General features: G+C 43.8%; 1 protein-coding gene across 1 annotated transcript in view; it reads right to left on the bottom strand.

The window, feature by feature from the left end:
* Positions 1-14,629: 14,629 nt before the first annotated feature.
* The window catches only part of LOC311144981 (guanine nucleotide-binding protein G(q) subunit alpha), a gene marked incomplete at both ends in the record, with an annotated part of 29,829 nt that continues 22,456 nt past the window's right edge, over positions 14,630-22,002 (bottom strand). Inside the window, 2 exons of the mRNA XM_084181179.1 lie at positions 14,630-14,820; positions 14,991-15,144. Coding sequence (XP_084037305.1) covers positions 14,630-14,820; positions 14,991-15,144 — 345 coding nt within the window. The remainder of the gene's footprint in view (positions 14,821-14,990; positions 15,145-22,002) is intronic.

Below are 22,002 nucleotides of genomic sequence, written 5' to 3'. Positions count from 1 at the left end.
AAACTGCCACATTTTCTTTACGCCCCATGGCAAAATGTGTAGAATTGCAGCGTCAACAGGGGAGCCCCTAAAATATTTTGCAATAAGGTGGGGGGCCCCCCAACCAAACCTTGCTTAGGGGGGCCCCCACCTTGCAGCAAAATATTTTAGCGGCTCCCCTGTTGAAGGTGCAATTCCATATATATACACTGCCAGTCAAAAGTTTGAACACACCTACTCATTCAAGGGTTTTTCTTTATTTTTACTACTTTTTACATTGTAGAATAATAGTGAAGACATCAAAACTATGAAATAACACATATGGAATCATGTAGTAAACAAAAAGGGTTAAACAAATCAAAATATATTTTATATTTGAGATTCATCAAATAGCCACCCTTTGCCTTGATAACAGCTTTGCACACTCTTGGCATTCTCTCTACCAGCTTCATGAGGAATGTTTTTCCAACACTCTTGAAGGAGTTCCCACAAATGCTGAGCACTTGTTGGTTGCTTATCCTTCACTCTGCGGTCCGACTCATCCCAAACCATCTCAAGTGGGTTGAGGTCGGGGGATTGTGGAGGCCAGGTCATCTGATGCAGCACTCAATCAATCTCCTTCTTGGTAAAATAGCCCTTACACAGCCTGGAGGTGTGTTGGGTCATTGTCCTGTTAAAAAACAAATGATAGTCCCACTAAGCCTAAACCAGATGGGATGGCGTATCGCTGTAGAATGCTGTGGTAGCCATGCTGGTTAAGTGTGCCTTGAATTCTAAATAAATCACAGACAGTGTCACCAGCAAAGCACCCCCACACCATAACACCTCCTCCTACATGCTTTACGGTGGGAAATACACATGCAGAGATCATCCGTTCACCCACACCGCGTCTCACAAAGACACGGCGGGTGGAACCAAAAATCGCCTATTTGGACTCCAGACCAAATGACACATTTCCACCGATCTAATGTCCATTGCTCGTGTTTCTTGGCCCAAGCAGGTCTCTTCTTCTTATTGGTGTCCTTTAGTAGTGGTTTCTTTGCAGCAATTCGACCATGAAGGCCTGATTCATCCCGAGTGGCGCAGTGGTCTAAGGCACTGCATCGCAGTGCTAGCTGTGCCACTAGAAATCCTGGTTCGAATTCAGGCTCTGTCGTAGCCGGCCGCGACCGGGAGACCCATGCGGCGGTGCACAATTGGCCCAGGGTAGGGGAGGAAATGGCCGGCAGGGATGTAGCTCAGTTGGTAGAGCATGGTGTTTGCAACGGCAGGGTTGTGGGTTCGATTCCCACGGGGGGCCAGTATGAAAAATAAAATAAAAAGACAAAAAGACAAAAAAATAAATAATAATAATTATAATGTATGCACTCACTAACTGTACGTCGCTCTGGATAAGAGCATCTGCTAAATGACTAAAATGTAAATGTAATTCACACAGTCTCCTCTGAACAGTTGATGTTGAGATGTGTCTGTTACTTGAACACTGTGAAGCATTTATTTGAGCTGCAATTTCTGAGGCTGGTAACTCTAATGAACTTATCCGATTTAGTTATCCTCACCCCTCATTCCTTCAGTGATCGAGTCAATGCATGGGGCACGCTTCTTCACCAAATTATATCTCCGGAGTGCGTACAACCTGGTGCGTATCCGAGAGGGGGATGAGTGGAAGACAGCATTCAGCACAACCACGGGGCATTATGAATACCTGGTGATTTGATGAATGCTCCATCCGTCTTCCAGTCCTTTGTGAATGAGGTGTTTCGGGACATGGTTGGTTGCGATGTAGTGGTCTACATCGATGACATTCTGGTGTATTCCATTACGTGCGCTGAGCATGTGTCCCTGGATCGCAAAGTGCTAGCCCACTGTTGGAAAATGACCTTTATGCAAAGGCAGAAAAGTGTCTGTTTTTCCAGCAGTCCGTCTCCTTCCTCGGATACCGCATTACCACCTCAGGTGTGGAGATCGCGTTTCAGCTGTGCGTAATAGGCCGACTCCAACCACGGTAAAGGAGGTGCAGCGCTTTATTGGCTTTGCCAACGAATATCGGAGGTTTATCCCGGGCTTTGGCAAGGTTGCAGCTCCCATTACATCTCTGTTGAAGGGTGGGCCGTCCCGGCTCCGCTGGTCTGCTGAGGCTGACAGGGCCTTCAGTAACCTGAGAGGTCTGTTCAACTCAGCCCCAGTACTGGCCCACCCTGATCCATCACTACCGTTCGTAGTGGAGGTGGATGCGTCCGAGCTAGGGATAGGCGCTGTCCTATCTCAACGCTCGGGCACGCCACCCAAGCTCTGCCCCTGTGACTTCTTCTCCAAGAAACTCAGCCCGGCGGAGCAGAACTACGACGTTGGTGATCGGGAGCTGTTGGCTGTTGTCCGAGCCCTGACCGTGTGGAGGCACTGGCTCGAAGGGGCGAAACACCCTTTCCTCGTCTGGACGCACCACCGTAACCTGGAGTACATCCAGGCAGCGAGGAGGCTGAATCCTCGCCAGGCCAGGTGGGCCCTATTCTTCACCCGGTTTGATTTCACTCTATCATACATCCTGGGAACAAAGAACGTGAAGGCAGACGCATTGTCACGGCTGTACGACACAGAGGAGAGGCCCAGAGACAACACCCCCATACTCCCGGCCTCCTACATTGTGGCGCCGGTAGTATGGGCGATGGACGCGGATATAGAGCAGGCGTTACGCACAGAGCCATCTCCACCTCAGTGTCCAGCTGGGCTGCAGTACATGCCTGCTCTTATCCATGACCGTCTGATCTACTGGGCACACACGTCACCCTCCTCTGGTCACCCAGGTATCGGTCGTACAGTGCGCTGCCTGACCGGAAAGTACTGGTGGGCTACCTTGGATAAGGACGTGAGGGTGTATGTCTCCTCCTGCTCGGTGTGCGCCCAGAGTAAGGCACCTAGGCACCTCCCAGCGGGTAAGTTACAGCCTTTACCAGTTCCACAACGACCATGGTCTCACCTGAGTATTGATTTCCTTACCGATCTTCCCCTCTCTCAAGGTAACACCAACATCCTGGTCGTTGTGGATCGCTTTTCTAAAGCCTGCCGCCTCCTTCCTCTGCCCAGTCTCCCCACGGCCCTGCAGACTGCGGAGGCCCTGTTTACACACGTCTTCTGGCACTACGGGGTACCAGAGGATATAGTGTCTGACCGGGGTCCCCAGTTCACATCCAAGGTCTGGAAGGCGTTCATGGAACATCTGGGGGTCTCGGTCAGCCTGACCTCTGGCTTCCACCCCGAGTCTAATGGGCAGGTGGAATGGGTAAATCAGGATGTGGGTAGGTTCCTGCTGTCCTACTGCCAGGACCGGCCGGGGGAGTGGTCAGTGTTCTTGCCATGGGACGAATATGCCCAGAACTCTCTCCGTCACTCCTCCACTAACCTAACGCCATTCCAATGTGTTTTAGGTTACCAACCGGTACTGGCACCGTGGCACCAGAGCCAGACCGAGGCTCCTGCGGTGGATGACTGGTTTCGGCGCGCAGAGGAGACATGGGACGCTGCTCACGTCCACCTCCAACGCGCCATGCGTCGTCAGAAGGCCAACGCTGACCGCCACCGCAGTGAGGCCCCGGTCTTCGTACCGGGTGTTGATCACGACTTCCTCCGAAGCTGCCTCCTCTCCTTGTTCGGGCAGGCTTCGGCGTTCGTCATCACCGGCCTTCTAGCCACTAATCCTTCAAATCACCTCTCACATGAAGAAACGTTCAAAGTTCTTGAAATGTTCCGTATTGACTGACCTTCATGTCTTAAAGTAATGATGGACTGTCGTTTCTCTTTGCTTATTTGAGCTGTTCTTGCCATAATGTGGACTTGGTCTTTTACCGAATAGGGCTATCATCTGTATACCCCCCTACCTTGTCACAACACAACAGATTGGCTCAAACACATTAAGAAATTCCACAAATTAACTTTTAAGAAGGCACAAATGTTAATTGAAATGCATTCCAGGTGACTACCTCATGAAGCTGGTTGAGAGAATGCCAAGAGTGTGCAAAGCTGTCATCAAGACAAAGGGTGGCTACTTTGAAGAATCTCAAATATAAAATATATTTTGATTTGTTTATCACTTTTTTGGTTACTACATGATCCCATGTGTTTTTTCATAGTTTTGATGTCTTCACTATTATTCTTCAATGTAAAAAAAAATGTTAAAATAAAGAAAAACCCTTGAATGAGTAGCTGTGTCCAAACTTTTGACTGGTACTGTATTTATGTATTTTTGGTCAGGGGCCCCCTAGCTGTCGGGGGCCCTAAGCAACCCCTTATGTCACTCATGCCTGGAACCGGCCCTGGCAGGAAGGCTGTAACGTAACAATATTTGACCTGGCCAATTGGATACCTAGGCTCATATGACTAAAGGATAACAGGAACACTACATCAAGACTTCCAATTTAGAGTCTTCCTACTTTAGAAATAGATTAGTTTAATACTTTGTTTGGGCTAATTATATAAAGTATAACGTTTTAATCAACTGTAACATAAATATGAGTCCTCTTGAACTCATTTACATTTACATTCACATCATTTAGCAGACGCTCTTATCCAGAGCGACTTACAAATTGGTGCATTCAATTTATGATAGCAAGAGGGACAGGATTTACCTGTCTCTGTCGTACCTAAGCCAGTGACCTCACAAGGTAAATAACCGGCAAGCGACTCCAGGATAGGAGTTCATTATGGCCTCTTTATCTACACTGTCTCTCTCTGTGTGTGTGTGTGTGTTGCAAAAATACTTTGCTGTATTCACTTTATTTTCTGTCTTCCCTGGAAAACATTTTAGCTGGCTTCCCAGCCTTCTGGTCTGTGTGAATACTGAAACATGTTCATAGAGGAGTCAAACTCATTCAGAGAGAGGTAACATATGATGAAGTGTTCCTTGATTAAATGAGAGCAGGAGGCACAGCTCACACAATAAGACAACATGTACATGTGAACTTTTTCTATCACTTTTATGTAGTTCATAAACAAATCTGTACATTCTGATGATTGGCCATCAAAACAAAAGCAAAAGCTTTTATTAATGTACTATCCATTAATATATCCATTCAAACAAATGTGTGTTCCTAGCGTATTGTGAGCGTTGTGCACATGCTTTTGTGGCAAGTGCCACATTTGGTCCCCGACCTGCATTCTAACCCATCACCCACCCCGGTAATCAAGTGCCCCCACGTTCCATCCACTAGCCCCCTACCCCTTCAGTGTTATAGATCTGAACGCACTGGGTCGTGTTCATTAGGTGTAACCGGCGTCAGTGTGCTAGCTTAGAATATAGCGCTGCCTCCCTGAACTTGCCTCTGACTACTCTTGAACCAGTGTCCTCTACCTAGCCAACACACGTGACCGCCCGCTTGACAACGTGTGAACCATTTGAGCTATACAAAAAGGTACCAATTGGATAGCTCCATTGGCGACATTTTAAGATAGCTGTGGAGTGAGTTTACAATACAGTCTTAACTCCGTTACATAGGCACCAAACGTAAAACAACGATAGAAACCTGGTTTTGTCCAATAAGAAAAAGTATACTTTTCTTGTTCTGTTGCAAAATGTTAAAAAAACGTTTTTGTTGCGTGCCTAATTAACACGACCTAGGATAAATTCAAGCATGTAGGGACTAGGGGTGGTTCTAATCTAGAGGTGGTTTTCATGGACACTCAACAGCAAAAATACCCTGGAAGGTGTTTTTGAGAGGCGAATGGCTTGTTCTTACTGGGCATTGGAAGTGTCCCGGTCACAGCTCAGTCTTAAATGTGAATATAAGAAACCTCAGGGGGTGCAGCATTACGTTAAATGGCCCCTGAACAATTAGCCCCAACAGAACGCAGTAGTCCCAATTTGGGGATGACTAGGGGGAATGGGGAAACTGCAGAGCGCTCTCTCCAAAGCCCTGTTTGAATACTTTCATGCATCCTTCCTTCCTCCCTTCCTTTAAGTAATGACTGATTTGACATGTCTGGAATTGGGAAAGCTATGAAGTGAGATGCTTGCTTTAACCTATCCAATCATGCTAGATCTGTGATTACTCCAATGAGGAAAGGAAGGAATGAAGCATTTGAACAGTTTGCAAACAGGGCCCTCGTCAAGTAATACTTATATATTAGCTAGCAAATGTAGTCAAATAAAGAAAGGAGTGGGAGAATGAGTGATGAGGTCATTCCTACATGACAAGTGCTTTTTCCTGAAGCCAGTATTTAGGTTTAAACCAATGGAATTAGCCCTGTAATTTGAGTCTGCAATTTTTTATACAAAGGTCAATTAGCAAAAGCGATTACAGCTTCTGTCATATCGTTCAGTTAGATCATATTGATTGCCCGTTAAGCAGTTCTGAAAATGCGCTTCATTTCTTGTTGAGAAATGAACTGGCAAAAAATAAATACATTCTTCACTTAAAAACAAACAAACGAATTTGCCATACATTAGACATACAATACAATTACATAGATACATTTTTTCAATACCGCACATTCAATCTGCAAAAAAAGTAATGATTACAAAGCCAACATGGATGCTGTCATACATACACATACATATATATATATATACACATTCATATATATATATACACATACACATATATATATACATACACATACATATATACACACATATACATATACACACATACATACATGCATACATACATACATACATACATACATATACATATATATATATATATACACATACACATATATATATATATACACATACATATATATATATACACATACATATATATATATACACATACATATATATATATATATACAGTGGGGAAAAAAATTATTTAGTCAGCCACCAATTGTGCAAGTTCTCCCACTTAAAAAGATGAGAGAGGCCTGTAATACACGTCAACTATGACAGACAAAATGAGATTTTCTTTCTCCAGAAAATCACATTGTAGGATTTTTTATGAATTTATTTGCAAATTATGGTGGAAAATAAGTATTTGGTCAATAACAAAAGTTTCTCAATACTTTGTTATATACCCTTTGTTGGCAATGACACGGGTCAAACGTTTTCTGTAAGTCTTCACAAGGTTTTCACACACTGTTGCTGGTATTTTGGCCCATTCCTCCATGCAGATCTCCTCTAGAGCAGTGATGTTTTGGGGCTGTCGCTGGGCAACACGGACTTTCAACTCCCTCCAAAGATTTTCTATGGGGTTGAGATCTGGAGACTGGCTAGGCCACTCCAGGACCTTGAAATGCTTCTTACGAAGCCACTCCTTCGTTGCCCGGGCGGTGTGTTTGGGATCATTGTCATGCTGAAAGACCCAGCCACGTTTCATCTTCAATGCCCTTGCTGATGGAAGGAGGTTTTCACTCAAAATCTCACGATACATGGCCCCATTAATTATTTCCTTTACACGGATCAGTCGTCCTGGTACCTTTGCAGAAAAACAGCCCCAAAGCATGATGTTTCCACCCCCATGCTTCACAGTAGGTATGGTGTTCTTTGGATGCAACTCAGCATTCTTTGTCCTCCAAACACGACGAGTTGAGTTTTTACCAAAAAGTTCTATTTTGGTTTCATCTGACCATATGACATTCTCCCAATCCTCTTCTGGATCATCCAAATGCACTCTAGAAAACTTCAGACGGGCCTGGACATGTATTGGCTTAAGGAGGGGGACACGTCTGGCACTGCAGGATTTGAGTCCCTGGCGGCGTAGTGTGTTACTGATGGTAGGCTTTGTTACTTTGGTCCCAGCTCTCTGCAGGTCATTCACTAGGTCCCCCCGTGTGGTTCTGGGATTTTTGCTCACCGTTCTTGTGATCATTTTGACCCCACGTGGTGAGATCTTGCGTGGAGCCCCAGATCGAGGGAGATTATCAGTATGTCTTCCATTTCCTAATAATTGCTCCCACAGTTGATTTCAAACCAAGCTGCTTACCTATTGCAGATTCAGTCTTCCCAGCCTGGTGCAGGTCTACAATTTTGTTTCTGGTGTCCTTTGACAGCTCTTTGGTCTTGGCCATAGTGGAGTTTGGAGTGTGACTGTTTGAGGTTGTGGACAGGTGTCTTTTATACTGATAACAAGTTCAAACAGGTGCCATTAATACAGGTAACGAGTGGAGGACAGAGGAGCCTCTTAAAGAAGAAGTTACAGGTCTGTGAGAGCCAGAAATCTTGCTTGTTTGTAGGTGACCAAATACTTATTTTCCACCATAATTTGAAAATAAAATCATAAAAAACCCTACAATGTGATTTTCTGGATTTTTTTTCTCATTTTGTCTGTCATAGTTGACGTGTACCTATGATGAAAATTACAGGCCTCTCTCATCTTTTTAAGTGGGAGAACTTGCACAATTGGTGGCTGACTAAATACTTTTTTCCCCCACTGTATATATACACACACACACACACACACATACATATATATATATATATATATATATATATATATATATATATATATATACATACATATATATACATACAGTGCTATTAAAAAGTATTTGCCCCCTTTCTAATTTTCTCTACTTTTGCATATTTGTGATAATAATAATAATAATAATACTGCATGTTATCAGATCTTCAACCAAAACCTAATATTAGATAAAGGGAACATAAGTGAACAAATAACACAACAATTACATATTTATTTCATAAACAAAGTTATGCAACACCCAATTCCCCTGTGTGAGAAAGTAATTGCCCCCTTACACTCAATAACTGGTTGTGCCACCTTTAGCTGCAATGACTCCAACCAAATGCTTCCTGTAGTTGTTGATCAGTCTCTCACGTCGCTGTGGAGGAATTTTGGCCCACTCTTCCATGCAGAACTGCTTTAACTCAGTGACGTGTGGGTTTTCAAGCATGAACTGCTCGTTTCAAGTCCTGCCACAACATCTCAATTGGGATTAGGTCTGGACTTTGACTAGGCCATTCCAAAACTTCCAATTTGTTGCTTTTTAGCAATTTTCATGTAGACTTGATTGTGTGTTTTGGATCATTGTCTTGCTGCATGACCCAGCTGTGCTTCAGCTTCAGCTCACAGACGGATGGTCTGACATTCTCCTGTAGAATTCTCTGATACAGAGCAGAATTCACGGTTCCTTCTATTAAGGCAAGTCGTCCAGGTCCTGAGGCAGCAAAGCATCCCCAAAGACAATGATCCAAAACACACAATCAAGTCTACATGAAAATTGCTAAAAAGCAACAAATTAGAAGTTTTGGAATGGCCTAGTCAAAGTCCAGACCTAATCCCAATTGAGATGTTGTGGCAGGACTTGAAACGAGCAGTTCATGCTTGAAAACCCACACGTCACTGAGTTAAAGCAGTTCTGCATGGAAGAGTGGGCCAAAATTCCTCCACAGCGACGTGAGAGACTGATCAACAACTACAGGAAGCATTTGGTTGGAGTCATTGCAGCTAAAGGTGGCACAACCAGTTATTGAGTGTAAGGGGGCAATTACTTTTTCACACAGGGGAATTGGGTGTTGCATAACTTAGTTTATGAAATAAATATGTAATTGTTGTGTTATTTGTTCACTTATGTTCCCTTTATCTAATATTAGGTTTTGGTTGAAGATCTGATAACATTCAGTATCACAAATATGCAAAAGTTAAGAAAATTAGAAAGGGGGCAAATACTTTTTCATAGCACTGTACATACATATATATATATACATACATACATACATACATACAGTGGGGAGAACAAGTATATGATACACTGACGATTTTGCAGGTTTTCCTACTTACAAAGCATGTAGAGGTCTGTAATTTTTATCATAGGTACACTTCAACTGTGAGAGACGGAATCTAAAACAAAAATCCAGAAAATCACATTGTATGATTTTTAAGTAATTAATTTGCATTTTATTGCATGACATAAGTATTTGATCACTTACCAACCAGTAAGAATTCCGGCTCTCACAGACCTGTTAGTTTTTCTTTAAGAAGCCCTCCTGTTCTCCACTCATTACCTGTATTAACTGCACCTGTTTGAACTCGTTACCTGTATAAAAAGACACCTGTCCACACACTCAATCAAACAGACTCCAACCTCTCCACAATGGCCAAGACCAGAGACCTGTGTAAGGACATCAGGGATACAATTGTAGACCTGCACAAGGCTGGGATGGGCTACAGGACAATAGGCAAGCAGCTTGGTGAGAAGGCAACAACTGTTGGCGCAATTATTAGAAAATGGAAGAAGTTCAAGATGACGGTCAATCACCCTCGGTCTGGGGCTCCATGCAAGATCTCACCTCGTGGGGCATCAATGATCATGAGGAAGGTGAGGGATCAGCCCAGAACTACACGGCAGGACCTGGTCAATGACCTGAAGAGAGCTGGGACCACAGTCTCAAAGAAAACCATTAGTAACACACTACGCCGTCATGGATTAAAATCCTGCAGCGCACGCAAGGTCCCCCTGCTCAAGCCAGCGCATGTCCAGGCCCATCTGAAGTTTGCCAATGACCATCTGGATGATCCAGAGGAGGAATGGGAGAAGGTCATGTGGTCTGATGAGACAAAAATAGAGCTTTTTGGTCTAAACTCCACTCGCCGTGTTTGGAGGAACAAGAAGGATGAGTACAACCCCAAGAACACCATCCCACCCTGAAGCATGGAGGTGGAAACATCATTCTTTGGGGATGCTTTTCTGCAAAGGGGACAGGACGACTGCACCGTATTGAGGGGAGGATGGATGGGGCCATGTATCGCGAGATCTTGGCCAACAACCTCCTTCCCTCAGTAAGAGCATTGAAGATGGGTCGTGGCTGGGTCTTCCAGCATGACAACGACCTGAAACACACAGCCAGGGCAACTAAGGAGTGGCTCCGTAAGAAGCATCTCAAGGTCCTGGAGTGGCCTAGCCAGTCTCCAGACCTGAACCCAATAGGAAATCTTTGGAGGGAGCTGAAAGTCCGTATTGCCCAGCGACAGCCCCGAAACCTGAAGGATCTGGAGAAGGTCTGTATGGAGGAGTGGGCCAAAATCCCTGCTGCAGTGTGTGCAAACCTGGTCAAGACCTACAGGAAACGTATGATCTCTGTAATTGCAAACAAAGGTTTCTGTACCAAATATTAAGTTCTGCTTTTCTGATGTATCAAATACTTATGTCATGCAATAAAATTCAAATTAATTACTTAAAAATCATACAATGTGATTTTCTGGATTTAGATTCCGTCTCTCACAGTTGAAGTGTACCTATGATAAAAATTACAGACCTCTACATGCTTTGTACGTAGGAAAACCTGCAAAATCGGCAGTGTATCAAATACTTGTTCTCCCCACTGTACATATATATATATACATACATATATATATATACATACAGTATCTCACAAAAGTGATTACACCCCTCACATTTTTGTAAATTTTGAGTATATCTTTTCATGTGACAACACTGAAGAAATGACACTTTGCTACAATGTAAAGTAGTGATTGTGCAGCTTGTATAACAGTGTAAATTTGCTGTCCCCTCAAAATAACTCAACACACAGCCATTAATGTCTAAACTGCTGGCAACAAAAGTGAGTACACCCCTAAGTGAAAATGTCCAAATTGGGCCCAATTAGCCATTTTCCCTCCCCGGTGTCATGTGACTCGTTAGTTTTACAAGGTCTCAGGTGTGAATGGGGAGCAGGTGTGTTAAATTTGGTGTCATCGCTCTCACACTCCCTCATACTGGTCACTGGAAGTTCAACATGGCACCTCATGGCAAAGAACTCTCTGAGGATCTGAAAAAAATAATTGTTGCTCTACATAAAGATGGCCTGGGCTATAAGAAGATTGCCAAGACCCTGAAACTGAGCTGCAGCACGGTGGCCAAGACCATACAGCGGTTTAACAGGACAGGTTCCACTCAGAACAGGCCTCGCCATGGTTGACCAAAGAAGTTGAGTGCACGTGCGCAGCGTCATATCCAGAGGTTGTCTTTGGGAAATAGACGTATGAGTGCTGCCAGCATTGCTGCAGAGGTTGAAGGGGTGGGGGGTCAGCCTGTTAGTGCTCAGACCATACGCCGCACACTGCATCAAATTGGTCTGCATGGCTGTCGTCCCAGAAGGAAGCCTCTTCTAAAGATGATGCACAAGAAAGCCCGCAAACAGTTTGCTGAAGACAAGCAGACTAAGGACATGGATTACTGGAACCATGTCCTGTGGTCTGTGGTCCAAGATAAATTTATTTGGTTCAGATGGTGTCAAGCGTGTGTGGCGGCAACCAGGTGAGGAGTACAAAGACAAGTGTGTCTTGCCTACAGTCAAGCATGGTGGTGGAGTGTCATGGTCTGGGGCTGCATGAGTGCTGCAGGCACTGGGGAGATACAGTTCAGTGAGGGAACCATGAATGCCAACATGTACTTTGACATACTGAAGCAGAGCATGATCCCCTCCCTTCGGAGACTGGGCCGCAGGGCAGTATTCCAACATGATAACGACCCCAAACACACCTCCAAGACGACCACTGCCTTGCTAAAGAAGCTGAGGGTAAAGGTGATGGACTGGCCAAGCATGTCTCCAGACCTAAACCCTATTGAGCATCTGTGGGGCATCCTCAAACGGAAGGTGGAGGAGTGCAAGGTCTCTAACATCCACCAGCTCCGTGATGTCGTCATGGAGGAATGGAAGAGGACTCCAGTGGCAACCTGTGAAGCTCTGGTGAACTCCATGCCCAAGACGGTTAAGGCAGTGCTGGAAAATGATGGTGGCCACACAAAATATTGACACTTTGGGCCCAATTTGGACATTTTCACTTAGGGGTGTACTCACTTGTGTTGCCAGCGGTTTAGACATTAATGGCTGTGTGTTGAGTTATTTTGAGGGGACAGCAAATGTACACTGTTATACAAGCTGTACACTCACTACTTTACATTGTAGCAAAGTGTCATTTCTTCAGTGTTGTCACATGAAAAGATATACTCATATTTACAGAAATGTGAGGGGTGTACTCACTTTTGTGAGATACTGTGTGTATATATATATATATATATATATATATATATATATGAGAGAGAGATGTATGTAAAATGATTATAGCATTCATAATTGCACTATACCTCAATAAAATGTAAATTACAGGGTTATGTTTGGGGAATTGTTACAAAACACATATATACTCAGAGAAATAACTGGGGGTCAGAGCCACTGGAGCCAATCAATCAGAAGTGAGGGCTTACTTTGGTACATTGCTCAATGCTCTGCCTCTTTTAACGTGGGAAACAGCTAATCATCTCCACTGCTAACAAACTAAAACAGTTGGACAGCTGGACTGTGATTGGACAATCAAAAGGACAGAGCTGCATTGTGATTGCTCAGTCTATGTGAGACATTGGCACTGTGATTGGCTGCCACAGCTGCCTTTGCGGTGGTCTAGCTCAGTCCAGACAGTGAGAGAAGACTAGCTGCCCCTCTACGAGAGAAGAGCCCTTGTCAAAGGCATATTCTCACAACTGAATCTGTGTGACCCATCAGTAATAGAGCAAGGTCCTCCATCCCCCTGGTCCCTGCTTACGTCTGGTCAAAAGAAAATAACCATTTCATACTGTGTGAGGTGTACCAAACCCAAGACTTGGATAAAAAGGGCCTATGGAATAAAACCAACCATATAATCACAACTGATCACCAGAGGGGTTCAGCTGCTACTGTCAATAGTATTATAATTTCCACACAATGACCACAAAATTATTGGCCACTCAATTTGGCATTAACAACACAACAACCCTATGGACTCCAGTGAATTTTGTCAGGCTTGGCATACTGACTCAAACAGGTGGTTTTGGCATTCAACAATGAATACGAGATGGGGGAGAAAAGTATAACCAAAAACGGGGAAAACAGTTTAAAATGGTCACGTGTGCAATGTTAACTCTTGGTTCCTTCAAAAGGCTGTGTTCCGTCTTGCCTCCAATACTCTTTCTAGTTAACTGCGCGAAGGGGAGCCTCGAGTTAACCTTACTGTACGTCCTTTTGGCATCGGCAACAAATAGGACCTTAAAAAGTGAGCGTGGCACAGCGTGACTTCAACACTCATCAATAACCTCTCCTGACCCTGGGGCCTGTGATGGACAATGAGTATCATGGTGCTCACTCCATAGCCCAGTTACACGGCTGACCTCCTGCCCTGCTGTGTGGCTCAAACGACTCCCACGTCAAATGGTACCAAATAATTTGATGCAATAATCCAAAACAATAATTTTAAAAAATCACAGTATCAACCCTTTTCACCCTTTCTGAGGAAAATAAGTGTTAGGAAGAAAAAAGGACGCTACACTGGCGATGGAATGGACCGACTGGGTCGGATCAGAAAAGCAAAAGGCAGGAGCACCTTGGAATCAAGATCAGAGGTATTGGACAGAACCCAGACACCACATTGAGTGTCTTAAAAACAAAACGTCACAACGCTTAGCCTAAAACAATTGGAGGAACTGTGCTGTACATATCCAACAGCGACATTTCAACCCCCTAAACCCTCAATCATGTTTTTCTTTTAAATAGAAAAAAGAAAGGAAGGGTCAACAATGGCAATAAATTAGTATCACGCAATCATTAGATGTTTGTTTTGACAGTCAGTTTGACATTCAGTCAGTCAATGTTGGAGAAGGGTCTCGGCCCCAGTCGCACTCCGCTCATGCCGAAGAAGTCCCTTCTAGGATTCTAACTCTATGGCTTTCACACCAGGTTATACTCCTTCAGGTTGAGCTGCAGGATGGTGTCTTTGACGGCGGCAAAGACGAAGCGGATGTTCTCTGTGTCCGTGGCGCAGGTGAAATGGGAGTAGATGATCTTGTCGCTGTCCGGGTTCAGGTCCACAAACATCTTTAGGATGAACTCGCGGCCTGCCTGGGCGTCTCTCTGGGGACCTGTGTTTGAGACAAACATATTACAAGCCTTGTTATAACACATTATAAAAGGCTCATGCATGCTTTTAACAAGTCATAAAGCATTACACCTAGAGGATAGTAAAGCTTTAGGGAACTTTATTTTTCCTGAGGGAATTGAATTTGTGGTCGGGCCCCTGACGGCCACTCACCGTCATACTCCGGAAAGTAGTCAACCAGGTGGGAGTAATTGATCTTCTCCTCCAATAGATCCTTTTTGTTGAGGAAGAGGATGACAGAGGAGTTCTGGAACCAGGGATATGTGATGATGGTCCTAAACAAGGCTTTACTCTCCTCCATTCGGTTCTTTGGGAGAAACGAGGGGAGAAGAAAACAGTCTTAAGTCCAGCTGCTATCATTAAAGGGATAGTTCAGTTCAGCTACACTATCCCATTAAGTACAGGTTTTAATCAACTTTTTACAGAGAGAGAGAGAGAGAGAGAGAGAGAGAGAGAGAGAGACAGACAGAGACAGAGACAGAGAGAGAGAGAGAGAGAGAGAGAGAGAGAGAGAGAGAGAGAGACAGACAGACAGAGACAGAGACACAGAGAGAGAGAGAGGCCTCCAGATGCTTTTTCAGTTCACCACACAAAGTATGTTCTATGGTGTCATAACAATTTATACAAAGAGTATTGTCACATCTCTCACGTTTCAAGCTAACTACCATCATTCCTGTTCCCAAAAACTCTAAAGCATCCTGCCACAATGACTAACACCCTGTAGCACTCACATCTGGTAGTTAGTAAGTTTACTATATGTTATCATATTTATGTTGTATATCCTATTTATGTTTTCAATAAATAGATGCTATTGTGTATTTGTAATTGTATGAAAAATTGTATGGAAAAAAGTATGAAAATGTATGCACTCACTAACTGTAAGTCGCTCTGGATAAGAGCGTCTGCTAAATGACTAAAATGTAAATGTAAAAAATTTAACAATGAAGTGCTTTGAAAGGCTGGTCATGGCACACATCAATTCCAGCATCCCAGACCCAGACACCCTGGACCCACTCCAATTTGCATACCGCCCCAACAGATCCACAGATGACTTAATCTCAACTGCACTCCACACTGCCCTCTCCCACTTAGAAAGGAGGAATACCTATGTGAGGATGCTGTTCATCGACTACAGCTCAGTGTTCAACACCATAGTGCCCTCCAAGCTCGTCACCAAGCTTAGGAGCCTGGGACTGAACACCTCCCTCTGTAACTGGATCCTATACTTCCTGACGGGCTGACCCCAGGTGGTAAGAGTAGGTAACAACACCTCTGCCAGGCTGGCCCTCAACAAGGTGGCCCCCCAGGGGTGTGTCCTTTGCCCCCTCCTGTCCTCCCTGTTCACCCACAACTGTGTGGCCATGCACGACTCCTACTCCAACTCCATCATCAGGTTTGCTGACGACACAACGGTAGTAGGCCTAATCACCAACAGCGATGAGACAGCCTAGAGGGAGGAGGTCAGAGACCTGGCCGTGTGGTGCCAGGATAATAACCTCTCCCTCAACATCAGCAAGACCAAGGAGCTGATCATGGACTACAGGAAACATGGGCGGGTGCACACCCACATCGACGGGGCTGCAGTGGAGAGGGTCAAGAGCTTCAAGTTCCTCGGTGTCCACATCACTGAGGATTTAACATGGTCCTCTCACACCAGAACAGTCATGAAGAAGGCACGGCATTGCCTCTTCTCCCTCAGGATGTTGAAACGATTTGGCATGGCCCCTCAGATCCTTAGGAACTTTTACACCTGTACCATCGAGAGCATCCTGACTGGTTGTATCACCATCTGGCATGGCAATTGCACCACCCTCGACTGGAAGGCCCCCACAGAGGGTGGCATGGAAGGCCCAGCGCATCACTGGGGGTGAGTTCCCAGCCTTCCAGGATGTACATGCCAGGCGGTCTCTGAGAAAGGCCCAAAAAATTGCCAAAGACTCCAGCCACCCGAGACATGGACTATTCTCCATGCTCCCGTCCGGCAGGCGGTACCGGTGCATCAAGGCTCAGACCAACAGACTCCTAAAGAGCTTCTATCCCATGGTAAATGGCTAACAACTACACTTGATCTTAGCCAAAAGGCAAAGAAGCTATCAGCTATTGCTCCCCTTACACCTACACTTCTGCTAAAATGATTATTAATAAGATGTATTACTACCCCTACACTGCTGTTCATTGATTATTGATTGCAATTAACATTAATATCTATCCTGCTACTGGTCACTAATACTCCTTTTTACATGTATATATTACCATTAGTTTATTACCATAAGTATTTACTGGTATATATATTCCTGCTACCAGTCTCTTTTCAGCCCTGTTTACATTTCCGCCTATCAGGCCTACACTGACACTCTTGCACACACCCACAAGCTTCCACTTACTTACATACACACACTTACCACCATATACACTCCCACCCACCACAAATTCCAGAAAATCACATTGTAGGATTTTTAATGAATGTATTTGCAAATTATGGTGGAAAATAAGTATTTGGTCAATAACAAAAGTTTCTCAATACTTTGTTATATACCCTTTGTTGGCAATGACACAGGTCAAACGTTTTCTGTAAGTCTTCACAAGGTTTTCACACACTGTTGCTGGTATTTTGGCCCATTCCTCCATGCAGATCTTCTCTAGAGCAGTGATGTTTTGGGGCTGTCACTGGGCAACACAGACTTTCAACTCCCTCCAAAGATGTTCTATGGGGTTGAGATCTGGAGACTGGCTAGGCCACTCCAGGACCTTGAAATGCTTCTTACGAAGCCACTCCTTCGTTGCCCGGGCGGTGTGTTTGGGATCATTGTCATGCTGAAAGACCCAGCCACGTTTCATCTTCAATGCCCTTGCTGATGGAAGGAGGTTTTCACTCAAAATCTCACGATACATGGCCCCATTCATTCTTTCCTTTACACGGATCAGTCGTCCTGGTCCCTTTGCAGAAAAACAGCCCCAAAGCATGATGTTTCCACCCCCATGCTTCACAGTAGGTATGGTGTTCTTTGGATGCAACTCAGCATTCTTTGTCCTCCAAACACGACGAGTTGAGTTTTTACCAAAAAGTTATATTTTGGTTTCATCTGACCATATGACATTCTCCCAATCCTCTTCTGGATCATCCAAATGCACTCTAGCAAACTTCAGACGGGCCTGGACATGTACTGGCTTAAGCAGGGGGACACGTCTGGCACTGCAGGATTTGAGTCCCTGGCGGCGTAGTGTGTTACTGATGGTAGGCTTTGTTACTTTGGTCCCAGCTCTCTGCAGGTCAGTCACTAGGTCCCCCCGTGTGGTTCTGGGATTTTTGCTCATCGTTCTTGTGATCATTTTGACCCCACGGGGTGAGATCTTGCGTGGAGCCCCAGATCGAGGGAGATTATCAGTGGTCTTGTATGTCTTCCATTTCCTAATAATTGCTCCCACAGTTGATTTCTTCAAACCAAGCTGCTTACCTATTGCAGATTCAGTCTTCCCAGCCTGGTGCAGGTCTACAATTTTGTTTCTGGTGTCCTTTGACAGCTCTTTGGTCTTGGCCATAGTGGAGTTTGGAGTGTGACTGTTTGAGGTTGTGGACAGGTGTCTTTTATACTGATAACAAGTTCAAACAGGTGCCATTAATACAGGTAACGAGTGGAGGACAGAGGAGCCTCTTAAAGAAGAAGTTACAGGTCTGTGAGAGCCAGAAATCTTGCTTGTTTGTAGGTGACCAAATACTTATTTTCCACCATAATTTGCAAATAAATTCATAAAAAATCCTACAATGTGATTTTCAGGATTTTTTTCTCTCAATTTGTCTGTCATAGTTGACGTGTACCTATGATGAAAATTACAGGCCTCTCTCATCTTTTTAAGTGGGAGAACTTGCACAATTGGTGGCTGACTAAATACTTTTTTCCCCCACTGTACATATCTACGTCAAATACTCGAGTACCTCTGCACATTGTAAATGTAGTACTGGCACTGACCCTGTATATATCTTCCTCTCTTATTTCTCTTGTTTTTTTGTGTGTTTTTTAAATTAGTTATACTATTTTGATATTGAATACTGCACTGTTGGGTAGGGCTTACAAGTTAAGCATTTTACTGTACTTGTGCATGTGAAAAAAAACATTTGTGTATGGTGCTTCACAAGCATTACAAGCAACCTTTTAGGTCTTCCAATCCTCTGATTTGCATGAAGGTTTAAACTGCAGTTTTGAAGTACAGGGGGAAAATGGTGGCTTTACATCCAACCAACTGGTCTTATCTTATTTATATTGTTTCGTCACTGTAAACATGAATTGCCTGATTACAGATGTTTTAATGGTCTCTCTCTCTGGTTTTATCCTATGGACACAGGTTTCCACTGACACAGTGGAAAGGTCAAGAGCATGCCGGGAAATGCTGGGAACACACAGATGGTGTGCCTTCTCTCGAATAAGTTCTGTCGCCCGTAGGCTGTATTCAAAACAGCTGCAGGAGTAATTTACAACTGCTTTCCAAGTGAAAGGGAGGTCTAGCTGGAAAAAGCCAGGAAAAAGCAGTGTCTTATTTCCATTATTTTTAATAAGGACAAGCCTGTCTCCTTCAGAAGCACAGAGAGGTGTGCCTTGTGTGTACTATACAACATAGTTAATTGAGAAGACCATAGCCACATATATATTCACATTATTTTGCCCATGGGAATAATGTAATTTGAGTAGAAAGACAATTGTACAATGGTTCAGAGACCTGTAATTAACTTACTTTGTTAGAGATTATTTGGAGTCCTATTGTCAAATGATGTAACTTCATGCAAAGTGCTGTTGTTATCTAAATAGTAAAATAGGTGTACTTTTTGCGTGTGTGTGTTAGATAAACATACTGCAGGGCTCGACATTAACGCTTGTCCGGGACAAATTTAAACAAATTGTCGGACAAGAAGAAGAATCACAATATCAAACAATTACTCCGATCAGAATTGGATCAGAGAGGCCAGCACTGGAATAATACAGTGGGGAAAAAAAGTATTTAGTCAGCCACCAATTGTGCAAGTTCTCCCACTTAAAAAGATGAGAGAGGTCTGTAATTTTCATCATAGGTACACGTCAACTATGACAGACAAAATGAGGAAAAAAAATCCAGAAAATCACATTGTAGGATTTTTTAATTAATTTATTTGCAAATTATGGTGGAAAATAAGTATTTGGTCAATAACAAAAGTTACTCAATACTTTGTTATATACCCTTTGTTGGCAATGACACAGGTCAAACGTTTTCTGTAAGTCTTCACAAGGTTTTCACACACTGTTGCTGGTATTTTGGCCCATTCCTCCATGCAGATCTCCTCTAGAGCAGTGATGTTTTGGGGCTGTCGCTGGGCAACACGGACTTTCAACTCCCTCCAAAGATTTTCTATGGGGTTGAGATCTGGAGACTGGCTAGGCCACTCCAGGACCTTGAAATGCTTCTTACGAAGCCACTCCTTTATTGCCCGGGCAGTGTGTTTGGGATCATTGTCATGCTGAAAGACCCAGCCACGTTTCATCTTCAATGCCCTTGCTGATGGAAGGAGGTTTTCACTCAAAATCTCACGATACATGGCCCCATTCATTCTTTCCTTTACACGGATCAGTCGTCCTGGTCCCTTTGCAGAAAAACAGCCCCAAAGCATGATGTTTCCACCCCCATGCTTCACAGTAGGTATGGTGTTCTTTGGATGCAACTCAGCATTCTTTGTCCTCCAAACACGACGAGTTGAGTTTTTACCAAAAGGTTCTATTTTGGTTTCATCTGACCATATGACATTCTCCCAATCCTCTTCTGGATCATCCAAATGCACTCTAGCAATCTTCAGACGGGCCTGGACATGTACTGGCTTAAGCAGGGGGACACGTCTGGCACTGCAGGATTTGAGTCCCTGGCGGCGTAGTGTGTTACTGATGGTAGGCTTTGTTACTTTGGTCCCAGCTCTCTGCAGGTCATTCACTAGATCCCCCCGTGTGGTTCTGGGATTTTTGCTCACCGTTCTTGTGATCATTTTGACCCCACGGGGTGAGATCTTGCGTGGAGCCCCAGATCGAGGGAGATTATCAGTGGTCTTGTATGTCTTCCATTTCCTAGTAATTGCTCCCACAGTTGATTTCTTCAAACCAAGCTGCTTACCTATTGCAGATTCAGTCTTCCCAGCCTGGTGCAGGTCTACAATTTTGTTTCTGGTGTCCTTTGACAGCTCTTTGGTCTTGGCCATAGTGGAGTTTGGAGTGTGACTGTTTTAGGTTGTGGATAGGTGTCTTTTATACTGATAACAAGTTCAAACAGGTGCCATTAATACAGGTAACGAGTGGAGGACAGAGGAGCCTCTTAAAGAAGAAGTCACAGGTCTGTGAGAGCCAGAAATCTTGCTTGTTTGTAGGTGACCAAATACTTATTTTCCACCATAATTTGCAAATAAATTCATTAAAAATCCTACAATGTGATTTTCTGGATTTTTTTTCCTCAATTTGTCAGTCATAGTTGACGTGTACCTATGATGAAAATTACAGGCCTCTCTCATCTTTTTAAGTGGGAGAACTTGCACAATTGGTGGCTGACTAAATACTTTTTCCCCCCACTGTATTCAAATAAATGTTTCAAGTCCATAAATAAAAAAGCATACATGTCAAAGTGTAGGTGATATGGTCAAACAGATGCTGACATGAGGGAGGCACCAGAAAATGTAGCCAAACTTCAATGAGACTTTAAACTACATAAATATAGGCTAAACGCCAGTCATGTCATAATGAAGGATCATTAACATTAACATCTAAAGGTTTGATTCTGTCGACATAGGCCTACTCAAAGCACGGTTCGTTCAGATCAAATGGTCACAAGACCGGAGAGTGAAGAACACATCACCCACCTGAGCGGAGGCTGGTCAGCATTTTGAAATTACTTAACCATAAACTTAATTGGTTAAAACCTGGATGTTTTATGTATTTTATGAAGCATGTCGTACCTTGTTTCAAAGTAGCCTAGGCTAGCCAAAATACGACCATATAAATGTTGAGGGAATTATTTTATAAACAATGAATATGCCATTGAAACCAGCATTTTTCTCATTTTCTATTGGTTTTCAAATCAACTTTCTTTTATTGTCCAGCAGCCAAAGGCATAATCCTAGTCATACCAGTAACCCACACTCTCAGAAAAAAATGATTATTTG

This window comes from Coregonus lavaretus (assembly GCF_964263955.1).
Source record: "Coregonus lavaretus genome assembly, chromosome: 17".
In the NCBI taxonomy this organism is placed as follows: domain Eukaryota; kingdom Metazoa; phylum Chordata; class Actinopteri; order Salmoniformes; family Salmonidae; genus Coregonus; species Coregonus lavaretus.
This window is presented reverse-complemented; position numbering and strand designations above follow the sequence as displayed.